The 25,964-nt window shown below is 39.6% G+C and overlaps 1 protein-coding gene across 1 annotated transcript in view; it reads left to right on the top strand.

The window, feature by feature from the left end:
• plxna2 (plexin A2) overlaps window positions 1-17,159 on the top strand; it is a 200,374-nt gene extending 183,215 nt beyond the window's left edge. The window contains exons 27-32 of the mRNA XM_042004363.1: window positions 2,675-2,774; window positions 6,129-6,319; window positions 6,436-6,605; window positions 6,750-6,962; window positions 7,265-7,415; window positions 12,747-17,159. Coding sequence (XP_041860297.1) covers window positions 2,675-2,774; window positions 6,129-6,319; window positions 6,436-6,605; window positions 6,750-6,962; window positions 7,265-7,415; window positions 12,747-12,842 — 921 coding nt within the window. The 3' untranslated portion in view covers window positions 12,843-17,159. The remainder of the gene's footprint in view (window positions 1-2,674; window positions 2,775-6,128; window positions 6,320-6,435; window positions 6,606-6,749; window positions 6,963-7,264; window positions 7,416-12,746) is intronic.
• Window positions 17,160-25,964: the final 8,805 nt, after the last annotated feature.

The following is a 25,964-nucleotide window of genomic DNA, read 5'->3' as shown; positions in this document are numbered from 1 at the left end:
TGGTTGGACCGCCTTTAGCTTTGATTACAGCAGCTTTCACGGTGGCATCGTTTTGATAAGCTTCTGCAGTGTCACAAGATTTAGAGTCTGATCACTGTGCAGTCTTCTGCAGCACATTCCAAAGATTGTCATTGGGGTTCAGGTCTGGACTCTGTAGTAGCCGATCCATGTGTGAAAATTATGTCTCCTGTTCCCTGAACCACTCTTTCACAATCTGAGCCCCATGAATCCTGGCAATGTCCTGGAATATGGCCGTGCCATCAGGGAAGATGGAATAACTTTCCTCCTCCTCTCTTCTTACCCTGATGCTCCCATCACTATGAAACAAGGTGAATCTGGACTCATCCGAAAACATGACCTTCTTCCATTGCTCCAGAGTCCAGTCTTTATGCTCCCTAGCAAAGTGAAGCTGTTTTTCCAATTAGCCTCACTGATAAGTGTTTAGTCCCAATCCCCTGGGTATCCTTCCAGCTTTTAATAATGTATTGCAAAGTTCTTAACCTAACTTTAACACTTTCAACATTTCCTTAGATGTTTTCTTTACTTGATGCTTTTCACAACATGCCAGCTGAATCATGATCATCCATGCAGTACTTATCCAGTGGGAGGCTCTTACCTATTTGCTTAGTGAAATCCAGGTGGCAACTCTTTTTTTTCAAACAGTTAAACTTTTTTTGTTTGTCTTCAAGCTACCTGGTAGAGGAGAATGGTACGATAGACATCAAGATAGGTGAGTCTGAGAGATGGAATACCAAAAGAGGAAAGAGGTTTGGGGGTGAAGGCTGAAAGAAGAGAGATAGAGGATGACCACACTCTGCTGTCTTGTGGACTCACCACTGTCTAATGGAAGGTCTTATCACAGACGCGGCCCACAGCTCTTATCACACCTGCCCACTATCAGCCACACACTGGATTATCCCTGAAGGGCGAATCTGCACGCCTTCAATCATTTGCTGCTATCACAAGAAACCATCTACTGCTCTAGTTTCTGTGCAAAAGCAAGAGGGAAAGGGAGAGATGGAGGCAGATGTAAAGGGAGAAGGAGGGGGGTGGTGAGAAGCTATTTCATGCTCCCAAGAGAAAATGTATCACAGGAAAAGCAGTGAAAACTTCATGGAATTCTGCGCTGATGGTGTATTAGAGGCGGTCTATGCACCGTCAGCCATGAGGAGGCTATGAGCTAGAGAGGCCAAAGAAATTACGTTTTAGGAAAGCAGGGACAGATGAGAAAGAGGTGAAATGAGAGAGGTCAAATATGTCAGTTGTGAGAGGGGGGGTTAGGAAGGCCACTTATAATCTACAATCCAAGAGGCCTGGGCACCAGAGCTTCATCTTTAAGAGGATTCCACCAGATTTCATTCCCAGTCTCAAGTGTCTTTCCAGAATAGCTGGTAGAAGCCGGATGGCAACTCCAAATAATATCACAGCCAAGATTGGTTTTCAAAGGGAGAAAGAGGTGAGAGCAAAAAGTGAGGGAGGATGAGAAGAGGCTGTCTCTTGAGAACAAGGGCAAGCTGCCATAATGTCCATCCCCAGAATTCAACGGCATATTTTCTAACAACAGATGGAAAACAGCCCATTCTCACAGAAGGAAATGAAAAGAAGTGTTTTTTCTCTTTTCTATAGATTCTTTGAGGTATGGCTTTTGGAGCCTGGCATTTTTCTTTCCTTATTTCTGCACTGGAGGCTCGTCAGTTTTTCTTTGCTGGGTCTAAAGCAGAAATCCCTCCTCAGGGTGAGCTGTAAATGCCAGCCAACAAGCTCTTTGTTGTTTTGGTTTTCAGAAAAGAACTGAAAGTTTTGTTTGCTGTCTTTTGTATTTTCTCAACCAAGATGTTTTGGTTTGCTGACATTGGCAGCATTTACTAATTAGGCCGATGAAAGCACTAACCTCAAAGTATTTTATCACACTCATTTTAAGGGCATCTTCTCTAATGAAGGCTGGTCAGTTTTAGCATATTTTATCAAGACTGGCAACAACACTCAGGTCCAACAACCTTTTGTAAATACAAACCAGGTAGACAAGGGAAGTGTCAATCTTAACTGTTACCACCTCCTTCTTTCTTTCTTTCTGACTCCAACTCAAAGCTGCTTCATTGCTATTATTATACCTGCGTATCACATTTTTAAAGACTGAAGTGAACACAACATGAGACATTTAACATTGTAGTTTCTTTGTCTCTCCTTCTGACAGTGTCTTATTCCATTTCCTCTCCCTCTTGTAGCATCTTGTACGAGCTCCAAAGCTTACATCATGTTTCTAAGGTTTGTGAAGAGATTGACAGTGACAATGACAGTCATGTTGAGTACAGCCGTCATGCAGCCACAGCACTTTGCTCTGCTGAAGAAAAAAAAGCAAGCCACAGGGGCTGTGTTACAGAACAACAGGGAGCATAGATGTGACACAAAGGAACGGAGGCTTTTGAGATGTATTTTTGCTCAGGGGATTGTTCACTCGGGGTCTTATATCTCTTTATTTTGTTTTTGCCATATTGTGAAATATTGGTAAGAACATGTCGTACACAAATCTGTCAGTATGCAGTCGATTTTATTTGCTGAAACATTAATTTAGGAATGAATAATTTGACTATATAAGGCCATGCATTTCCTCTTCCTTTATTCAGATATTATATTGCCTATAACATTATAATGCTAATCCTGTCTCTTCTCACAGGTGTCCGACCGCTCCGTTGTGGCTTTGGTGCCCAAGCAGACCTCATCATACAACATCCCTTCCTCAGCCAGCATATCACGTACATCCATAAGCAGATATGGTGAGTGCGCACAACGGAAATTCCCTATATATGGCTGTGTTTTTACAGCTTTAAAAGTGATTTCATTAATTGCAGAATTCTATATAGAATATACATTAGGGAGGTCTGGATGTTTATTCTTTATTCAGGTAATGACATGTAGATGTAATTTGCTCCTGTTGCCACACCAGTGTATCAAAATATTTTTTACACCAGGAAGTTAATTTGGTCTTTCTAACGCTTTAGTTTGACTGACAGCCCAGATCCCAACTTTGTTGGTGGTGAAGAGGTGGAAAGAATAGAGAGAAAAACAGATCAATGCAAGAGAGTGAAAGATATTAAAGTTCTTATCATCATGAAACGGCAGGTGAACAGTCATTCACTTCCAAATACTCTACATATTTATTTGAAAAGATAAAAAGGCCACTGTGTTCCAAAAAAATAACAGGTCTTCTCCAATTGGTTAGCTCCACAGGTCTGAGCAGACCAAGGGTGTCAATCAAAAGTTAGCTTATGATATTATCGCTTCAATGAATATAAATGCTTTAATGTTTACAGATATCAAAAACTGATTTATTTGATTTATTAATCAGGGATTTAACACAATCACTTTGATTCACATGAAATTACAAGAAGCAAAATCTAATTTTATCTCTGAGCTCAATGAGACATTTAAATGATCTGTTCTTTCAACAAAAACAGGCTGTCACATTCTGGTTTTTTAAATGTTCAAAGGGAACTGTAAAAGAAAACAGAATACATTTCTATGTGCAGAAATTAAAGCAGAATGTCGTGTAACCTTTCCTCCTTTTAGACTTTTAAAGCCGTTCATCAGATTAAAATTTTTTGACTAATGTAAACTAATTCAGCATTTGTCTTGCATCCTTTCTCCTCTCTAAACTCTCTCCAGTCAATAAAAGTCAGTCTAATGTTGAGTCTTGTCTTATCTCATGCCGTGTGTCGTATTCTCTCTCTCTCTCTCTCTCTCTCTTGGCTTCTCTGATAATGTCCTCATTCATTTCTTTGCTGAATCAGCAGCAGTACACACTGAGAACAGTTTTTGGGTTGATATGTAGTTGCTGATGTGCTAAAGCTAAGCTAATGCTGGTTTGGCTAGCTGAGCTGTGGCACTATTAAAATTTGTTTTTGGGGGTAAATTTACCACCGCAGTAAGAAATGTCTCAGGTGATTGGGTGCATGATGTGTGTTTGGTCTGCTTTGGTTACACTGGGTGTTCTGAATTAAAAATTTTGTTAACATTCCATGTAAACATATTTACAGTAGTGAGTACGGTTTATGTCCAATGAAGTGACACATTTTCGTAATGATTTTTCCAATATTCCAATAAAAATCCCTACAAAACCTTTTTTGTCATTAGTGAACTAGATGCATGTGTATAAAAAATCCATATCTTAAGAAAAAGATAATAACAATAAATGGAATTTCATTTGGAACTTGAATGCCATCATATTTCTATAATGATGATGAATGATGGGCGAAACACCTCGAGCTGCTATAGCTGCATATGCATGGCACACTGGCACAAGCAGTACATGAGCAAACCAGGCATACTTCAGATGTGCCTCTAGTTTGTGCCAAATTTGGGCCTATGCCAGACAGACACACAGCAGCACCAGGCAACCCGTGATTGCTAATTATTCTGTGTGAATGATACTTCACACAAACAGAAAAAGATAAGTGAGCGTGGCCAATTATCAGGAATAGGGATAAGAGGTGAATGCTGCCTTTAAACTGCTGCACATGGAAAAACAAGCTGAGAGAGCATCCTTATCCCTCCAAGCAATTAAGCTTATTTACAAATATTGAAAAGAGCGGGTACCTGTCATAACTGTGGAAAATAACACTTCTATTCATAGTGTATTCAGTGTAAGATAGAGACATTTTTAACAGAACTTATTAAGATGATCTGAAATGACCTTTAGAATATTGTATAGCTCTCAAAACAAAACACCATAGAAGGTTTAGAGGGAGATGGGAAGTTGATGGTAATTATCAGTGTAAGGCCTTCTTTGTATTGTGTAGTTATTTTCATATTATTATATTATATAAATATATATTAAATAAAAGGATGGATTTTAACTCATTTTTAAAGTTGGGATTCTTCACTCTTTTGTTGCGGCTGCTGGGTGTACACGGCATAGAGAGTGGGCACTGTGCTGGCATGAGCCTGGCCCTCATCAATCATGGGTTGGCACAGCAGGCACAGCTGCACCTCGACACCTGCTGATGGATTCATACCAATTCCACTTTCAGCACTTAGCATCTTGACTCAATTTACAGCTCCAGCACCCCCCCACCCCCCCTTGGTTTAAAATCAGCCTGAATAGACTCCCTTACTGACTAGCTGTGTCCAGGAGCTGGGGACTGCAGCAAAAGAGAGGACTTCAAGGAACTGCTTAGTGCCACAGAAGTTAGGAAAAGGCTGCAGATGGGATGAAGGGCAGAAGTGGGATAGGGGGGATTTGTACAGTAAAAACCCAGTGACTGGATAAGGATAGGATTTTGGATCTAAACCCCCTCCTTGTCCCCAGTGGCCACTCCAGAGGTGCAGTTTGGCCTTATTTGAAAGGTATACGGGGCTTTAATGGCAGCAAATGCTTTGTTGTTTAGCTCAGCCTTTGAAGCCAGGTGAGAGAGATCCTCACAGGGATCCTCAGATCCTGAATCTCTAGAGACCTGTCTGCCTTGAGTAGATGCCGACTAATTAGGGAAACTGAAGCCGGCATCATTCTGAGTGAGTGAGGAGGCAGGAACACAAAAGCAGGCAGGGGGGGGATGTATGGATGAAGGACGATGGCTACAATGACTTACAAATTGGGGATCTTTTGATGCATTGATTAGACTGTGACAGGGATGTTTTTAACATGGCGTTCAGGGAAGAGACAATAATGAGCCCTTTTAAGTGGGGCCAGGCATAGCCATGAGGCAGTGATTATGTAAGAAGGAGAATGAATGATGAGGGAGATAAAAAGCTAATAATTTTCTCATAATTTGTGACAGAGAAAGAGGGATTAAACAGTGAATAAGTAGATAAATAAATATGCAGCATTTTTTTGGTTCCTGCATAGATAATTCTGACTTTCATGTGGGATGACAAAAAGGTGTCAGAGTCCTGTTTTCACACATCAAGAGTACTGCAACTAATCTGTCTGATGCATGAGACCAGGACTTCTCTTTCCTGATATTACTTTGTTGTTTTAAAGAAGTACCTACAGTATCAGTACAGTTTTTGCAGCAGATTCAGCTTTAACATGAGTCACACTTACATGAAGCTAGACATTAGTGAAGCATTTTACTTATCCCAATCATTTACTTATAACTCCTTATATGTCATGTTATTTCTGTCTTGGACAGACTCTTCATTCCGCTACACGGGGAGCCCGGACAGCCTCCGCTCACGCGCTCCCATGATCACCCCTGATTTAGAAAGCGGCGTTAAGGTGTGGCACTTAGTGAAAAACCACGAACACGGAGACCAGAAGGAAGGAGATCGGGGAAGCAAGATGGTCTCTGAGATTTATCTCACACGACTGCTAGCCACTAAGGTACATGTCCATCCTCTGGTCTACATGTAGCACACACACGGTTTTCTTACATTTGGTATAACATTATCTCTTCTTTCCCATTCATTGCTGATATGCTTGTATTATTCTTCCACTAGGGCACGCTACAGAAATTTGTTGATGATCTTTTTGAGACGTTGTTCAGTACGGTCCATCGAGGGAGTACTCTTCCCCTGGCCATCAAATACATGTTTGACTTCCTGGATGAGCAGGCAGACAGACATGGCATTTATGACACAGATGTGCGTCATACATGGAAAAGCAACTGGTAAGATTCTTCTTTTTAAGATAAAAATAAGATGGCACATGATAAATTTCTATCCCAAGGCTAACCTAATTTCCTAAGGTCATTATGGAAAAATACTCTTATAATCCCTCGGCCTCATTTGTCCTCTTTGTCTCCACCTTTCAGCCTTCCATTACGTTTCTGGGTGAATGTGATCAAGAACCCGCAGTTTGTGTTTGACATCCATAAGAGCAGCATCACAGACGCCTGTCTATCTGTAGTTGCTCAGACCTTTATGGATTCTTGCTCCACATCAGAGCACCGCCTTGGCAAAGACTCCCCATCAAATAAGCTGCTCTATGCTAAAGATATCCCCAATTATAAGAGCTGGGTAGAGAGGTAGGAAGCCTTACTTTATCCACCATCGTAATCCCCACTAACACACCTTTTTTCTTGTCTCCTCTTACAATAAAAACTTGGATCTTTGTGAAAATTGATTCATAAAGCTCTTTCTTCTTGCATATACCACTCAAAAAAAACCTGTAAAGACACTTTGCGAGTAAATGTTAGCAGGCATCGATTGTTATTTCAAGTGGTATTATGGCTCAAAAATTTGACTATAAAACGATTTAGACCTCAGTTAAATTATTACACTGACTCAGTAAGTGATCTAAAGGGTTTCATCTTGTCTACTTTCCCAGGTACTATGCTGACATCAACCGGCTGCCAGCCATTAGCGACCAGGACATGAATGCCTATTTGGCAGAACAGGCCAGACTCCACTCCACAGAGTTCAACATGCTCAGTGCTCTCAATGAGATCTACTCTTATGTTAGCAAGTACAGTGAGGAGGTAAGTGAAATCCAGACACAAAACATGAGTTTCTTTCTGATAAATCATGTGTTTTGTTTTGTTTGTTTTCTTTTCCTTTTACCCATCAGACTATAGTGCTTTTATCTCCAGAAACAATTTCAGTATTTACAGACTCACTGGCCACTTTATTGGTTACAGCTAATCTGCCAATCACATGAGAAGATTTATTTCAGCAAACCCACTGAATGAAACACAAGAGAAAACGTTTCTATGAGCATTAAGAAAAACTTCAAACAAATTCAGAAAATATTGAGCTTATTTTGAGTTATTTCCCGTCAAATCCTTTCACCTGAAAGCACTCGCTTCAGGCTGCGGTGTTGCTTTAATGCATCTTAAAAATGACTGAAGGCACGAAGCAATCAGGAGGAGAATCTCTGTAGACGCATAAACCTTATTTAGCTCAACCTGATCTATGAGCAGAACATGAACTTTATCTGTAAGTTTCTGGGGAAAAAGGTGACGGTTAAATAGATTTAATGTAGATGTGTTCATTAAGAGGTTAAGAAAGGAAATCAAACTACTGATACAGATATATCCACTAACTATTCACTTATTTGGTCCACCTGTTCATTCCTTGTTAACACAAATAGCTAAACAGCCAATCACATGGCAGCAACTCCGTACATTTAGTCATGGGTCGAATCCCAAATGGAACACTTGAGCACTCCTGCACTCACGGGCGCGCTCCCGCGAGGGGCTCGAGGGTTCAGTGGTATTCCAATTGGAATTGTGTGAGTGATCAAGGGATGATGGCGGACATTTTTGAGCCCTTTCTGCCCCCTTTCCATAAGTCAGCATCGATGCCAACTTTCGCTAAGGAATTACCCATAAATCACTGCGATGTCACGTGAAACACGGAGTTTACCGAGAGAAGCCGACGTGTGAAACATGTTCTTCAGTATTGTGGCGCTGGGTCGTTATATTTTTCGCCGTTTAATTTCCCCACGGCGGCGTTTACAGGAGCTTCCTGACCTCTACTATATATACTATATATATATATTGTGTATATATATATACACACATATATATATATATACACACATATATATATATATATATACACACACATATATATATATATATACACACATATATATATATATATATATATATGTGTATATATATATATATATACATATATATATATATATATATATATATATATATATATATATATACATATATATATATATATATATATATATATATGTGTATATATATATATATATATATATATATATATATATATATATATATATATATATATGTGTATATATATATATATATATATATATATATATATATATATATATATATATATATATATGTATATATATATATGTGTGTGTATATATATATATATATATATATGTGTGTATGGCGTCTCTCTCCTTGCAGTGCAGGTCTCAAAGTGCTGTCCCAATCCTATTTAAAGCATTTCGAGCCCTTGTGGCCTGTCACCCTCGACTCCTCACGCAGGTGATGTCATTTAGTCATCAGGGGCTCAGGGCGAGTGCTCAAGTTTTCGGTTTGGGATTGGGGGATGGAGACATGGTGAAGACGACTTACTGAAGTTCAAACTGAGAATGAGGAAGAAAGGGGATTTAAGAGACTTTGAATGTGGCATGGTTGTTGGTCTGAGTATTTACTGGGATTTTCACGCACAACCATCTCAAGTGTTTACAGAGCATGGTCTGAAGAAGAGAAAATATCCAGTAAGCAGCAGTTGTCTGGACCAGAATGTTGATGTGAGAGGTCAGAGAAGAATGGGCAGACTGGTTGGAGATGATAGAAAGGCAAGAGGAAGTCAAATAAGCACTGGTTCCAACCAAGTATGCAGAACAGCATCTCTGAACACACAACACGTCCAGCCTTGAAGCAGATGGGCTACAGCAGCAGAAGCCCACACAGGGTGCCTCCTGTCAGCTAAGAACAGGAAACTGAGGCTACAATTCACACACACTCACCAACACTCAACAATAAAACAGTGATCCCCTACCCTGGTCCTCAAGACCCTCATCCTGCTGGTATTAGATGTTTCCCTGCTGCAACAGACCTAATTCAAAATAAATGGATCTCTGACTAGCTCTGCACAAGTCAAATCCAATCAAAACTGCTCATGAAGCGATGGAGAAAGGGCAACGATGGCCTGACCACTTGGTTAAATCTTCAGTGGTTTGTTTTGCTGCTCCTGCAGCTCAGTAATATTAAACTGCATCTGCTGTAACTACAGGTGTCAAACGGCTTAAACTGACGCTTTAATTCACTTGTGCATTTATGGCTGCATTACCTGAATAGGGGATATAAGTGCTGTCTATTGCAGATATTGCCGGCATGTTTTTCACAAAGAGGGGAAAAACATGAATGTTCCTGTAGAATTCCTGTGGGTGTTAAATAAAAGGCATGTCTCTGTAAATAACAGCTTCTTTTGAGGTGCTGTGAGAAGTAAGAAAGGACATATAGAGCTTTAACCATATATTATTCTTATTGCTGTTTTTCACTGCAAACAATAGAGAAAATTAAAGAAAAATGTTTTTTCCCCCTTTTCTATTATACTACACTGGATTAAATTAATTCTATTTATTTTACAAATAGATTGTTGTAGCATTTTGCTGAGGTGGGCTTATTGAATATTTGGGGGTTGAATCATCATTTCTAAGTACTTACATGCAGCTCAGACAGATTCCCTCCACTGAACTGCACATTCACTTGCAGATGTACCTGGAGGGCAGTCCTGGCCACTGATTGCACAATCAGCTGCTGCTGCCATAAATCAGCCACTAATTACAGACAGACTGCGAGCGTAATTTGCACAAAAGGCAGGCCGCAAATGTGCCTCACACTTAAACGTCCATATGTCATACCCTTGTGAAACCGTGCTGTTCATGACTAAGTTAGCGAGGTCTACTCCGGGTCTTCAGCAGGCTTCCCCGAAAAGTCCAGAAGTGTGGAGAGACCTTGGTTTAACAAGGCAATGTATCCTATCCAAGAATAATGTGAAAGTCTGCGCCGTCCTTCTCCCTCTGCTGAATTAAAGTGGGCGATCTGTTATATACAGCGAAGCAGAATCACAGGCAATGCACACACACTCTCAGATCAGAGGAAGCGTATAAAAGGAGGGACGAAGACAGGGAAGAAAGAGAAAGAGCATTTATGGAGACATTGTGGTTCTAATGTCAGCTCCTCCTTTGGGAAGCTTTAGCCTGACCTTTATATTCAACCACAGCATCGCTTTCTTTTTTCTCTTCCTAGCTCTTATTGTCTCTCTCCCTCCTTCCTTCCTGTACATTGCTTCTCTTTTTACTCATTATCCAGTCAGCTTCCCCTTTGCTCTCTGTGAATCTTATACAAGCTCTTTTGCTGCCTCTGCAGATGTAATTGTCTGACGCAGACACTCTTGCAAATGCATTTTACGTACATTCACGCCATGTCCGCCACCAGAGTGCTGATTGAAAAAAACATCATCCAGCACCATTAATGGTGGTTCATTCTTGCTCAGCTCCTCACAAAGAGCTGTGTGTCAGGCTAACCAGGCCAGAGCTGCAGCCTACTTAAATGGATTTGGGAGATGGTGGTTGGAGCTGCACCTGCATAAAGAGCTACAGATTAATAATAGATTATAATCGGGCCTGACGAGGAGGAGGAAACGTTATGACTGTAGCTGCCAGCCTTTAAGAGCACTTAAGCAGACGAGTGGAAGATGGTCGGCGGGCAGACAGATACTTTGTTCTGCATCAGATCAAGCAGCAAATAAAGGACTGTCATGCTAAAATAAAAATACAGTTCCTAATATCTTTTCCAGTACATGCTGTTTAACCATTTTAGAGTAGCGGCGTAGTCACTGGAAAGAGTCAGATAGAAAAACATAAGTCATTCCCATCACCTGAGATCTGATGTTACACCTGAAAGCACAAAAATAAACACTGCAGTTTTCAGAACATGGATTCAGAACCGTGTATTCAGTAAATTTCTTGCCAAGGGAATTTTTCACGAGAGGAATGTTGATATGATTTCTAAGCCTGAATATCTTCTAATTACCCCTTAGTGTTAGAATATGTTACCAAAACATGTGAACACTTTTACTTCAATGAAAATCCTTCAGGTTTGTTGTTGATTTGAACTACAGTGCCCACCATTACATTCTTCTGTGATAGAGATTCTCTAATGTTGATTGTTACTGCTCCACTAGTGTTTTTACTCTAGTTTATTTTTGAAAGGGAAGGAGGTTTCTTACATAACAAAGGGAGCTTCATAAAGGCCCTCAGCTGTATTCTTGCCTGATTCATTGATGCATTTGTCTATAAATACTAATAAGAACATGTTCAAGCCAAACAAACATTAGCTTGCTTATAGGCCAGTTTTAATGTCTGCAATGTTTGTTTTGATAAAGATTTACACATTTTAGAACATTACATTACAGCATTACATTTTAGTAAGTAAGTAACTTAACACCTTAAATCACATTAGTAATGATGGAATTAATGACTATTGTGATGCATATGAAAACTGTTTAGGAAGCTCTCTATTTTTCTTAGTTTGAAAATCAGTACAGCCTCAATGACTGATGTCTAATCTTGCTATTCAACTCAATGAGTCTGAAAGACAATAAATGAGAGAATGATGTACTTTTTTTTGTAATTTTAAGTTACTAAACATGGATGACTGATACACTGTAGTTGACACTTTACCCCAAATTCATAATTTATGTATCACTTACTCAGAATTTGTTGAATTACATATTGCATAAGATTCTTCAATTAATTATTTTGTCTGAAATATAAATTATTTAGAAAAAGTGAAGCATTTGGCTGTAGTCTGCAAGAGCAAGCAGACAAGCACAGTGGCAATTCAGGCACCGTGTCGAGCTGCAGCATTTGTACACTGGGATCCATATCAAAGGAAATGAAGGCATTAGTGTTTCGGTTTCTATTAGTGTGAAGGGCCCTTTCTATGAATGTTGGTGTCATGCTGACACAGATGCATCCTGACAAGGCAGACGTGAGATGAGAGAACGAAGAGGATGGCCTGTCTGAATGCCTTTTGAACCCACCCTGACAAATGCCAAATTTAAAAGATGGAGCTCAGAAGATAAAACAAAAAGATGCACAAATATTTCTGTATGTGTTCAAAGACAGAGACATCAGTGCAATACTTTTCTTTCATGTGATGTCCACATTAAAGCAAATAAAGAAATGCTCTACTTCACAGTGACATTTGGGAGCAGATTATCTCTTATTAAACAACATCTGATCCCACATTATGTATTTTTTACAGCTGGTATTTCACCACAGTTTTCTTCGTTTTGCACAGATCACTGCAGCACTGGAGCAGGACGAACAGGCGAGGAAGCAGAGGTTGTCCTACAAGGTGGAGCAACTCATCTCTGCCATGTCTCTGGAGAGCTGAGGGTGACCTCTCCTCAAATAGAAAGTGGAGAAAAAAAAGACGAGACCACAGTCTCTACAGGACCTCCCGGAAAAGGTTGTTGCTTACCTCTCATCGTGGGAACTACATCCACGAACCAAGCCTGAGACCTCTGTATCTACAGCCGGACAAACATAAAACTACTTTAGTTTGTAATTCTCCCACCTCTTTTCATAATGGTGCCAGCGAAGGCCCCCTCCCCCAGACTGAAACAGAGGCTCTGCTGCTGGAAATGATAACGGTATATGTAAGAAATGTTTGCTAAGAAAGCAACAACATGGCTTTGGTTTGTTATTGTAGTTTGTTGATTAGTTTCTTTTTCTCAGTTTGGCAGAAAGTTGTACATTGTGTGGGTGTTGACATGAGTGGGTGTGTATGAGTGTGTGTCATATTGAAGACTGTGAGACCAAATGGAGAAACAGATTTAGTCTCTACTAAGTTGCAGCTCATATCCGAGTGTGAAACGGAGAGAAAAAAAAAAGTGAAAGGCAGATCTCACCTCGGACAGCTGAGATTTTATTTTTCTACTCTGTACATTTAAATACTCTCAGTTGCAGTTAAAAATATCCGCCAGGCATCCCAGACAACATTGATTTTTGTATAAAGATGTAAAGAGTGTCACACATCTGGGCAGCTTGGTGATAAAACTGGCCATGGTCCATGTCTTCTCTCATTCCTTCACTTCTTGGACTAATGCTTCACACAAAATCCTGCTTTATATTTAATCTAAAGTGTACAGGAAATCATCGTGTAGGAGTCGGTGGAACTCCACTTGTGAAGGTCACAGTTCAGCCAGCATGCTTGCACCTAAACTGAGGATGATGGAGATTAAATGTACTGTGTATTTAGGAGGTGACTACAGATCAGCATCACTCTGGTGTTCATGGCTTTCTTCAGCAGTTTGGTCATCTGTGTATGTACCACTCAAATGCCAATCAGTGTATGTGAATGTACCTTTTTTTATTTGTTTATATGTCTTTTTGAGTTGTGCCAATAATATTGGTTCAGTTGAACTGAGCTACGTAGATATTTGCTGATATTTGTCCTCTTATTTTGTCCATTCTGGCCTCTAATCCTTTCAGGTTACTTAGGGTGAACAGTTTTTTGCTAGAAGAGAGAGAGTGCATCTGCATTGTGCCTGTTACTGCTTTAATCTGCAGCCTGTTAAGTACGTTAAGTACATTATGTGCAGCCACAGCAGCAGCTATTCGAACTCCAGTGAAAGAAACTGGCTTCTGATGGCTTAAACGCCCATAATATTCCCCCTGTGTGCATCTTTTAGGGAAGTTTATTTGTAGTGCATGCACTTAAAAATGTTTAAGCGTCCATTATTGGTTTTATGAAGTGCCAATGAGTCATGCCAACTTAAGATGGCCATTTGAGATGTTACTGTAGTCAAAGGGAGATCTTATCGGAGCATCATTTATGGATTTATAGTTTTAGTCTGGATAATAAGAATTCTGTGTGGGGTCTAGTTTGACTAAGTGCCAAAAGATACTTGTGTTTCCAACTGTTCATTAATGTGTCACAATCGGTTTATGCTTTATGGAGGACATATTTTTTGTTGTACAGACGGAAGCATAATGAAACTGGAATAGTGAGTTTTGAAAGGTAAAAAAGGTACGAAACCTAAACTGGAACAAGGGAACGGAGGAGGTTTCATTCTGCATGGATGCATCTCCTGACTTAAAGCCAAACTGTCAATAGCTAAAAGGCTAATGCTAGCTTCCAGACTTCAGCTGGATGCCAACAAACTGTAGATTCCATCCTGTGGATTGGTGATTTCATTTTCTTCCAACACATATGTTTGCTTATTGTTTACATCAAGTACTTGAAAATAGGTCATTTTAAAGGCGTGTGTGTTGAGAGCATGGAAAGTTGGACGAAAGGTGCTTCTTTTCTCTGTGGCCTTAGAGACCCACCCACTTAGCATCCCCCATCTTATTAGTTCTCAGCCAGGACCCAGTCCACTCAGTGCTGCAGAGTCCATTGAGTTTTTCTCTGGTATATGGCACTGAGACACAGCTGAGAACTGTGGGATAAAGCAAGAGGAAATGGGAAGAGGGTATGGCCTGGCTGAGGCAGACTTTGCCTCATGCAACACTCCGCTCGCCCGAGCTGTTTGAAGAGAAGTGTTGAGAAATGAGGAGCGATGGAGGGGTAGAAAGAGAGAGAACCCCTTTAGCTTTGGTTTCCTGCTCCAGCTTTGAAGCTGCTCTTTGATCTGAGTCAGTTGTGTGCACAGTGTGATCAGGAGAAAACATCAAACTAACAGGCGAGGAGAAATGTCAGGTGAGGTGAGGATTGAGATGCAGTTAGTGTCTCCGGCCAGCGGGGGCAGAAGCGAGTTAGAGGAGTTGGAATTTGTTCCCTCATCTGAAAAGAGTATCTGCTAACAGAAGAAGCTGTTTATCCACACAAAAGAATAAAAACTGGTGACCATATCTCATAACTCTGACTTTGTATCAAGTGGGTTTATGAATGTTTATTTGCAATAAACACAAGAGATAATGATATCCTCAGAAAGGGTAAATCACACCAAACTTTTTTGGAAACAAACATCTCGCCTCTGTGTTCAAATCTGACCTTAAAACTAACTTGTAGTTGTCTTTAGAACAACAGAATAGACCTGCAGCTTTATTTAATGCAGGATTTTTGTCTCACATTCTTCCCTCTGGGCATCCTCTGCAATACAACTGACCTTTTGCTGGTGGAGAGGGAAGAAGTACCTTCCCAATTAAAGAAAAAAGAATCTGACAAAGCTTCCCCTACTTATTAGTTTAAAGCAAGTTCTTGCAAAAATATGACAGTTTTCTCCTGAAATTCATAAGATCTCTTCTGAGAACCATTGGGATCCATTTGAGAAAAATGTCTCCAGTTTTTTTTTTTCTTTTACATTTTGTGTGATTGCAGTTTAAATTCAAAATCACTTTATTTGTCCCTGAGGGGCAATTTTTGGTCATGCTGAGTAACGTGTTAGTGGAAACAAGAACAAAGGATCACACAGTGATGACAAGATAAGTCAAAGTGGTGGTGCAGTGCACTTCTGTATCTTTTTGCTCCTTGATCTTCTAATAGCCGTCTAAAGATACAATGATGCACATACACAGAACATAAGCAAAGCATAAAGCATCTTCCTTTTGATTATGGCGTCTTCCCAGTTTCAGCGAATAGAATTGTATCCTCCTCATACCTCACATTGCTTGTATGGAGTAATGCTTTTTGTCATTATAACAGGACCTTAATGCCTTTTCCTCTTCCAAGGAATGAACTATGTGTTTAACAGAGTCCTTCCAACTGTTAGATGAGCTCACCTGTATGCAGGAGTGTGATTAACAAAATCAGACACACAGACTGGTTAAAAATGGCTTTGATTTTTTTATTTTATTTTCTCTCAGAGATAATATCAGGATGTTTCTCTTTGTCCAGAGGTCTTTGCATGCATTTTGATTCAAGCTTTAGTTCTGCCTGTTATTCTATATTGATCTGCACCATAATTAAGTCTTCAGTAATTCCTCCATTTGTTAATGTCTTAAATCATGGCTGAATGCACCTTTTTATGTGAAAGAGACTTGTTTTCTTTGCTGTTGTTTCTAAATGATCTCCTGCATGTGTTTCCATGCTGTACACCTATTTCTCAAAACTTTTTTAATTTAGTTTAACAGAGAGGAACGTTTCTTTCTGCAGTGCAGAATCCCTTTTACCTGCCAGTTGTGTGATATTTGGAGAGATGCTCACGAACACTACATCATTTCAGATGAAGCAGGTTCCTCATTAAACTTGCTTCATGCACTTTTCTTTTTCCTTCCGGTGAAACGTGTTGCCAAGCAGACGTTTTGGTTTGGACTGGCTCGACATGCCTCATCCAAATCAAAGCTTTTCCTGATGTTTTCTGTTTGTCTCACTTTACGGCATCAGACAGAGGAACTGAAATCCCGATCGGTGTATTACACTCAATATAAAATGAGTATCCTTCCATTTTAAACACATTGTAAACAAACCCTTTGTAGACACTGGAGTACTGTAAAATAGTAATTACTGGCAATGATAATGAAGATGATGACGACGATGATGATAATAATAATGGCTGTCTGTTTTTGTTTTATAAAAGTGTTGTGAAAATTGTAAGAAACTTAAAGTATTTAAAAAGGTTGTTCTCTTGTTTTTATTTGCTTTGATTTTGTTATTATAATATATTATTGTGTACCTATTGTAAATATGAAGCACACCTATTTTGCAAGCCAAGGATTCACTTTGTACTGTTGTTATATATAAATAAACTTTGCTGGTTAAAAATTGCATAGAACCTAAATCTGTTTTCATGTTTTGTGTTATTGCTTTTCTTTTTATTATTGTTATTATTATTGTAGGCAATTGGATTAGAAAGAATCAGTTCTTAATGTCTTTTGTTGCTCTTCCAAGGCAAGGTCCTCCCACTCTCCTACCCTCAGTGCTACAGTTCAGATAACGCTTCGAGGGATGTTGCAGTGTTGGCTACAACTTGGTAACTTGTGGGTTTTTTTTGGCTGTTTCTGTAAAATTGCTTTAACCCTAAATGAATTTTTTTGCTTCTCTAGCAAGATCTGAAGTTTAGTTTTAAATATCTGAGTGAGTTTTGAATCTTCATCCACAATCGACATGAAAATAACGTCCTCAAAAAGTCCCAACATCAGGTTTACCTCACTAGTATCAAGTTAGAGCCCCTTTTTCCTTCAGAACTGAATTAATTCTTGATGTCATAGTTTCAACCAGGTGTTTCTCAGAGACTTTGCTCTATATTGACATGACAGCATCACACAGTTGCTGCAGATTTGTCGGCTGCATCCATGATGAGAATCTCCAGTGAACTCATTGTCATGTTCAAGAAAACAGTTTGGGACATGGTGCATTATCCTGCAGGTAGTAGCCATCAGAAGGCGCTACACTGTGGTCAATAATATTACTCAGGTAGGCTGTTAAACCATGCTCAGTTGGTACTAAGGGGTCCAAAATGTGCTAAAAAAAATATCGCCAACATCATTACACCATCAGCAACCTGAGCTGTCGGTACGCGTCAGGATGGATCCATGTTTTCATGATGTTTCCACCAAATTCTGAGCCTAGCATCTGAATGTGGAGCTGAAATGGAGACTCATCAGACCAGCAACATTTCACCATCTTCTATTGTCCAGTGTTGGTGAGTGTGTGTGAATTGTAGCCTCAGTTTCCTGTTCTTAGCTGACAGGAGTGGCACCTGGTTTAATAAGGTATGGCTCAGTGGGTAGAGTGGTTGTCCTGTAGCCCAAGGGTTGCCGGTTCAATTCTGCCCTATCCAGCTCATGTCAAGGTGTCCCTGAGCAAGACACCGAACCCCAAATTGCTCCTGATGGGTCATGGTTGAGCACCTTGCATGGCAGCTTCCACCATCAGTGTGTGAATGGGTGAATGTGACATATGTAAAGCGTTATATAAGTACAGACCATTTCATGATTTTATTAGTCATATTCTCAACATAAATACTGTGTTGTGACTGAGTTAAATTGACAACATATAGCCTTACTTTTTATTTATTTATTTTATAGGAGCATATCATTTGCTCTGTGGTGTTTCTCTGACTCATTTTATTAAATAAATTTTCAGGACAAATCATGGTTACAAGGATAGACACGAGGTTCTGCTCACTGACATCACTTAACCCCAGCACATGGAAAAAAATTGATTGGATGCCTTATAAGTGTTTATTTATTTATTTTTTATGTTTGACCCCCCCCTCATTTATTCACTTTGGGATCTAGTTTATAAAGTTTGGGTTTTCAGGCTCCCAAAGCGCCAGTTCCATGTAAACGAAATGTCAAGATGAATAAAAAACTTGAGCTGACACACTTCAGCTCATTTCTGTGTGGACATGGTCTTAATTTTTAATCACAGTGGCTCTGAATGTTTAAAGCTGTGGTGACCCAATGTGCTCTTTGAGAGACCACACTGGGGGATCCCAGACCCCAGGTTGGAAACTACTGCCATAGAGATGGTTGTGTGTGGAAATCCCAGTAGATCATCAGTTTGTGAAATACTCAGACCAACCTGTCTGGCACTAACAGCCATGCCATCTGTCATGTTATTTAAACTTCCTAGGCAGAAGGACTGGTTCAGAAATATTTAGGTGGGTGACAAGTGCCACAGAAGCACCTATGAGTGCCAGGATGCAGAAGTGCTTTCACCTTGCCTGTCATTCCTTTTATTGTTATGGTTGATTGGTGTATTTAAGGGTTTTTGTTTGAGTTTGACAGTGTGAAGGCACAAAGAATGATTTTATATGCAAATTACAGCTGTCTGGCACCCCATGTTTCGAATGAACACAAAGCTGCTTTATGTAAACAACAATGTGGCAGAGAGGATAACTTCTTTTACTTAAGGCCACTTTTATTGCGAGGTGCATATATTTTGTTTTTAATACTGGCTCAGAGCATCAACACTGTCATACACTTCTAGAAGAGAACCACCTACCTTCAAGATGATTTACTGGATGGCCTACATCCAGACCAGGCCTCCAATTGATTTGTGTTCCTTCATAGTGACAGGATATTGTAAACCTTTTACATGAAAGAAAAGGAGAGGCAACAGAGTGGTAATATATTTTTTTATATTTACTTCTTCAACAGAAGAGCACCTAAATCTGCAGTTAGAAATCAAGGACTTTACTGGAGCAAAGCAACAATTGTGATATGCTTTGGAATTTGGCTGTACAAATATGTATATTTACAAATGTAAATGCTTTTACATTAAAATATTAGATAAGTATAGGCTCATTTGAGTCCTACTGAGTGTGAACATGAAAGAATTAATCAGCCTCCCACTGCATTATCAGAGTGTAGGATGGTTGTGAGAGATCTGATTTGAATGAAAATAACTCTTATATTCATTTTAAAAGGCTAGTTTTGGATGGATTAACACAATAAGTTGTTCATATAATTGAACTCTTCAACTCTTCATATATAGGAGAAAATGATAATATACAAGATATTTTATACAAACTTTATATGAGCTGATTATGTGAACTTGTTAGAGTATAGCGAAAACAAAATCTCTGTGTCATTACATGTTATTTTTCACATTAGCCTATGTATATGTTTTCAAGGTAAAACATATTTTGATGATATATGAATTTTATTGTTGTAAACCTTTTAAAACTATTAAACTTACTTCCATTATTTGCATAACTGCAGCTTTTTGCTAAATTTGAGTTAGCTAATAGCATTCCTCAAAAACAATTAAAGGAACTCAAGTAGAATACATTTTAAAGTGTTATATATATAACACGTATATATATATATATATACACTACCGTTCAAAGGTTTGGGGTCACTTTGCCATGGGATTCAATAGGGAAGTGACCCCAAACTTTTATACGGTAGTGTATATATATATATATATATATATATATATATATATATATATATATATATATATATATATATGTGTGTGTGTGTGGGTGTGTGTGTATGTGTCTACATTTTTAGGTTTAGTGCTTTGTGATGTTTTAAATCTTTTTATACCATGGTAAGAAGAAGTATATATATATAATATAAAAGAAGTTCCGGTCAAATAGCCTTATTCTTGTAATTTTTTGCCTAAATGCTAGTTGGTAACCATGGCAACAGAAACATAGATGCCGGCCTGCAGACACGCCAGATCATGTCTGTGATGGCACATCACTGTGAAAGCAGCCTGCAGGCTTTTTGGGCTCCATCAGTCCAGAAGAGACGAGAATGGAGCAACATTTTGTAATGGACACCTCGTCTGGCGTTACCGCTTACTTAAACAAACCTTCCATATTGCATTATTATTGCAGCTATTGCAACATGAGCTTTAGCTGCTAGCATTGTTAGATGTATGTGTCATAAGTACGTCATAGGTGTTACCCGTTATATTGTGTATACATTTTAATGTTAAATGTATTTGGACATTTTAAACATTTTTAAGCCTATATTTTTACATACTGTTTTATTATTTTCCACCATTTTAGCTGTTGCTACAAATTAGCTGCTAAGGCTAATGTAGGACCCATTATTTGGGGCATGGAAGTGACAGTGCACGGGGTGCTTGAGTGACGGAAGGTCACACGGTTTTTACTGCTACTAAACGCTTTTCCACTGCCTTTCACCATACCTCCATACCTGTCATAACCTCGAGACTATCCATCCATCCTGTTGCCGTAGACCTCGACCCTGGACCTCAGATCATCATTCATTTATTCAATAAATGGGAACACACCCTAAACTTACCTTTCAGGCTGGACATTGGTTTAATGAAGCACGTTATGACCTGGATCCCCCACACCCAGAGCGACTAAAAGGATGGGACCAGATAGTCGCTACAGCTAATGATGAATGTTTTCTTTCATCTCATTCAGTATTTCCTGTTTGCCACTCCTTCTACACTTTCATTAGCTTGTTTTGCAGTTTTAAAAAGTTATCTCTGAGCTGGAAATTTTTTAAAACATTTATTTATTTATTATTCTGCAACAGTAAAAGTAAAGGAAAAGCAAACCCCAGTAAGAATGCTACCACATTTATGGCTCTCCAACTTTGTAGCTGTCTGTAGTCCCACTAGGTTGCTAATGGAGGTGTGGGTCAGTGTGCTGTGCTACGGTAAAACGCTCCCAACGTTAGCCATTTCACAGAAGGCAGCTGTGGGAGAAAAGTCAAGCATCAGCTCGAATTTGCTCATATCTTTCCACTTTTTTGATGGATGTCTTTTATTAGAGAGAATAAATTCCTTAAAGAGGTGAATAAGTAGTTTGAAGAGAGTGTCAAAACTGTCAAAACTGCATTTCTACCCTTTTGTTGGCTTTCTCAACATTTATTCTCTTAAAAAAAAAAGACTGTTGCGATCATACCATCAGCTGACAGTAGTATGATGTGCCACAGATTCAGTTTCTCAGTGGAGTTGTCATTTTAAGTGTAATAATGAAAACGTGTCTAACACTTGTTTTTGAGGTGTTAACTTTAATGCTCAACTTACTGGTGAACTGACTGTATCAAGTAATATGTAATCTATACCATGAGCCCCTTTGGCCATCTTTACTCCTGTATTTCTCCAGGGAAGGTCTAATCCCTGCTGCTTCTAATCCTGTACTGCTGAGACCAATTCATATCCATGCGGGACTTAACGCCCTGTAATGCCTTTATAAGAAGTTGCGTAAAGCTGACATCCCATTCGTTCTGGGTGGGATTCCCAGTCAGGATTACAAGGCAAATTCTAAAATAATTAATATGAGTTAGCAGAAAAGGATGCCAGGGGTGATTTCAGCCCTATTTCAAAGAATGGATGGGTATTAATTTCAGAATGAAACAATCTCTTGACTTCAGAGCCTGTCATTCTGATTTTGATAGTGTTTAAACGTCTTTCTTTTCTGTTTGCTTCTCTTTTCAGATCTATTTGAGAAACTCTTAAGATGTAATTTTAAGGACTCTTCAGAAACAGCAGTGGGTATTTTTGAAAGATCAAGGAAGTGTCTATTTGCTGTTTTGTCAAAAAATCTGTCATAACAGTGCGTTCGCCTGCATGTCATGTTATTCGGATTAAAGTGAAGTGAGTGATTGGACATGGGAGGAAGAATAGAGCTGAAGTGAAGATAAGGAGGAAGACAACTGCTGGTAAAAGTTGGAGGCAAATCATGAGTGTATGTGAATCCAGGTGTCATAAATAAGTACTGAGCACCTGCTCTATTTAGTGTGTAGCATCAACCTGGTAGAGTTGTCATCTTCTGCAAGGTCTACAGCCACCTTCACCTTCACCCCTTTGCTTGCCTCATTTTCATTAAAAATAAGAACACAACAGCCACATCTGGGAGTCCTCTGCATGACTCACAGGTCAGACACTCATTCAGCAGCCTGTCTTAAACTGTTAACTGTGCATTTGATTTATGATTGTGTGTAAGTGTGTGACTGAGGCTGTATGAAAGCACACATAAACAAACAGGTGGATAATCAGATGGATGAGACACTGGATTTGTGCAAGCACATTCTTATGAACAGGGGAAAAAATGCAGCTATTAATTGTTTTACTCGTGCATTTAAATATTATTTACATTATTTGATTGCAAGTTCTTCTACTTTGCAACGTTCCTTTCAACAGAGTTTTTGTCCCCGCTCCCTGAGACAGTAATGAGGATCTCCCAGCAGGCCCACTGACAGCCTCCTGTTGTGTGGCCTCATCTCTTAGCATCGCACAGCTACAACAAAGAGGTGAGTGGCTGCCGTCCATTCGACCCCCTATACCCACCCCCCCACCCCAACCCCCACCCAGCCCATTCGTACCAAATGTGCTTCCAAAAAGTGAAAGTGTAAGTGGTTTTTAGCTATGCAAACAAACAGTGGCATTAAAATACACAAGTGCACCCAGGAACGAGTTTGTGTTATGAATATGAAGTCATGAACATGCATAATTTGATTTTGGATATGAGTGTGTGCATCCTGTGCACCCACACACACACACACACACACACACACACAGTGATACTAACCGAACTTCCCTGCTGGCTTTGTGCACATGGTGCAGGTGAGAAATGCTTGCCAAATTTCCCTAGCTAGAGCGCTCGTTTGCATATGCAGATGTTAATTACCACTGGTGCTTGTAAGGGCCAATCAGCAGGCTGCTGGAACAGCTTGTGTCCCCCACCCCATCCATCCACCCACCCAGCCTGCCTCCCCATGCCCAACCCTTTCCTTCTTCACATACACAGGTCGCTGTTTCCACGGTTACTCCCTTTGCTGATAATAAAGATAATCACCTCCGATTTCCTTCATGGCTCATTTTCTCCCACTCGCTTCTGAAAGGCCAGGGCGCCGCTGTCTGATTTTCCACGCTGAGCCCTTATCAGCAGGACTGGGGCGGGGGGCCAAGTCGATGAACCACCTGCCACACACTCATCAGAGGGCCCAGATTCGTTCACTCGGGGACACAGATATGCTGGGGGTAATGAGAGCGAGATCATCCATCCGGTATGGTGTAATTGTGGCTTGAATAAAAGCCTGGATGAGAGCAGGGTCAGATCAGATGAGATCTGGTGATGGTTGTTATCAGACAACAGGCTCAACCTGAATAAAGCTGGACTTTCAAAAACCTTGAAATGAAGACTTAATTCACTAAATCATGAGATTAAATCAGATATTTAAGTTTATTCTGAGCCAATAATGGTGGTTAAAAATGTTGAAAACTCATTAGGATATAATAGAGACACAGGTCTGTGTTTGACTATATAACACAACATGCCCTGTTGTACCACTTTATATCAAGCTGATACCTGTGAAAGCTAGTCATCTGTTATGGACACATACAATGAATAAAATTCCTACTCAATCTCTCTCTCTCTCTCTCTCTCTTTTTCCCCTTCCCCGCCAGCCCCCTCTTCTTTCTGTCTCCCTCCTCACACTCCCTTGAATCCATTGTCCGGATAGAAACGTGCCTTGGATAGCAAGGCCTCGCTTTCGGCACACTTCTTTGAGAATTATTTAAGGCTTAGGAGTTTCTGTGAAATGAATATTTGATGTGGAGGACCTGAGCGTCTCCTGACGAGCCCAGAGCAACACTTCAGAGAACGACTAGGGTGAAATGTGCAGCTCCCTGCTTCAAAACACACATATGCAAGACACCCTCCACGCACACACACCACCTGATCCACTCATCACCATACCTAGAAAATACACCGAGCATTTTATGCTGGGTTATTGAATGAAATCGTGAAGTCTGGAAGCTTTCCAGCCTGGTCTTGGATGCATGCTATCTGACTTTCTTAAATTAGCTATTTTTCTTTTCACTGACTTAGTTTAGTTTAGTTCAAGGGGGTTTATTTTTCTTATTATATCCACCACTCAGGTTTTCCTTGCTGATCTACTCTTGGTATGGAAAGAGTGTACTTCTTGTTTCATATGGAAATAAGAAGATGCAAATCTTTACTTCTTCCTTTGCCACAAGAGGTCAGAGTTGGGTTATTGATAAATGTCTTTCCTCCTGGTGGCTACCATGAAATAGGTTAAAAGTCTGGTCTTTTAGTGCCATCTAATGGTTCCTTATGTGAAATGACTTTGTGGATAAATATTCTTGTCAAAGCCAAAAGATGAACACATAAGTGTAAATCATTGCTTGATCATATAACTAAAAACTTTTATTCGTTCATTAAAAGACATGATAATAAAATAAATAAATAATATAATAAATAAATTGAAAACATCGTTTGAAGCCTTTTAGCCCACATGAAGCTCTCAGTGGAGCAACTTTGCAAATCTGTTACAGGGACAGTTTGATGCATGTGAATGCTCCCTGGAGATTAATCAAACAGATATATGTAATTAGAGCCATCTGAGTAGCCTAACTCCAGTAAATGTATCCCTCAGACCTTATCTGACCATTAGCTGCCACATGGTTTATTATCTACTTGCAGGATGCCTGCAGAGTGGTGAAGTGCGGGTATAATACAGATGGCAGTGTTCTGGTTGTTAAATCTCGTTAATGAAAAATTAAGACAGCAACTCCAATTCATGGTAAAAAAAAGTGACATTTCTTCTTCCCTCTTTGCCAAGCTTGCTGTTGTTTCTGATTGTGGTAGATATGTTTTACAATAGCTCACAAATAAATGAATGCTCAGTTTAACTGCATAAATTTGAATTAAATATGAGCTGTGATATGCCTTTTGAAGTGTCATACAATTTGGCCTCTGTCTTTGCTAGTGATTGCTTCTGCATCAATATGAATAAATATTTTGAAAGACAATGTGGATTTGGGATTTAAAGTCATGATTTAAAATCTCTGAGACCCAGCTCTCCCAACTCTTACAATCCTCTCGTCCTTCAGCATAAATCACTTCAAGATGTCTCCCAATCAGAGCCAATTAGAGCTAGTTACATGCCTGTGGAGTTTGCCCTTTTCAGAAAGAGAAAGGACGTGAAGAAACTGGGAGGACAAAGAGGAGACTTCAGCTACGCTTTGCACTGAGAGGTGTTTTCACCGCTATCCTCATATTCTCCCAAGAAAGAAAAATTCTTGTGATATTGAAAACTTTCCAAGCTGTGAGCGTATATGTAAAGTATTCTCACGCTCACGAAGTAGCTTTATGCTCTGTGCATT

The sequence above is a fragment of the Melanotaenia boesemani genome, chromosome 13, assembly GCF_017639745.1.
Source record: "Melanotaenia boesemani isolate fMelBoe1 chromosome 13, fMelBoe1.pri, whole genome shotgun sequence".
NCBI classification, from domain to species: domain Eukaryota; kingdom Metazoa; phylum Chordata; class Actinopteri; order Atheriniformes; family Melanotaeniidae; genus Melanotaenia; species Melanotaenia boesemani.
Note: the sequence above shows the minus strand (reverse complement) of the source record. Positions and strands in the feature narration are given on the sequence as shown.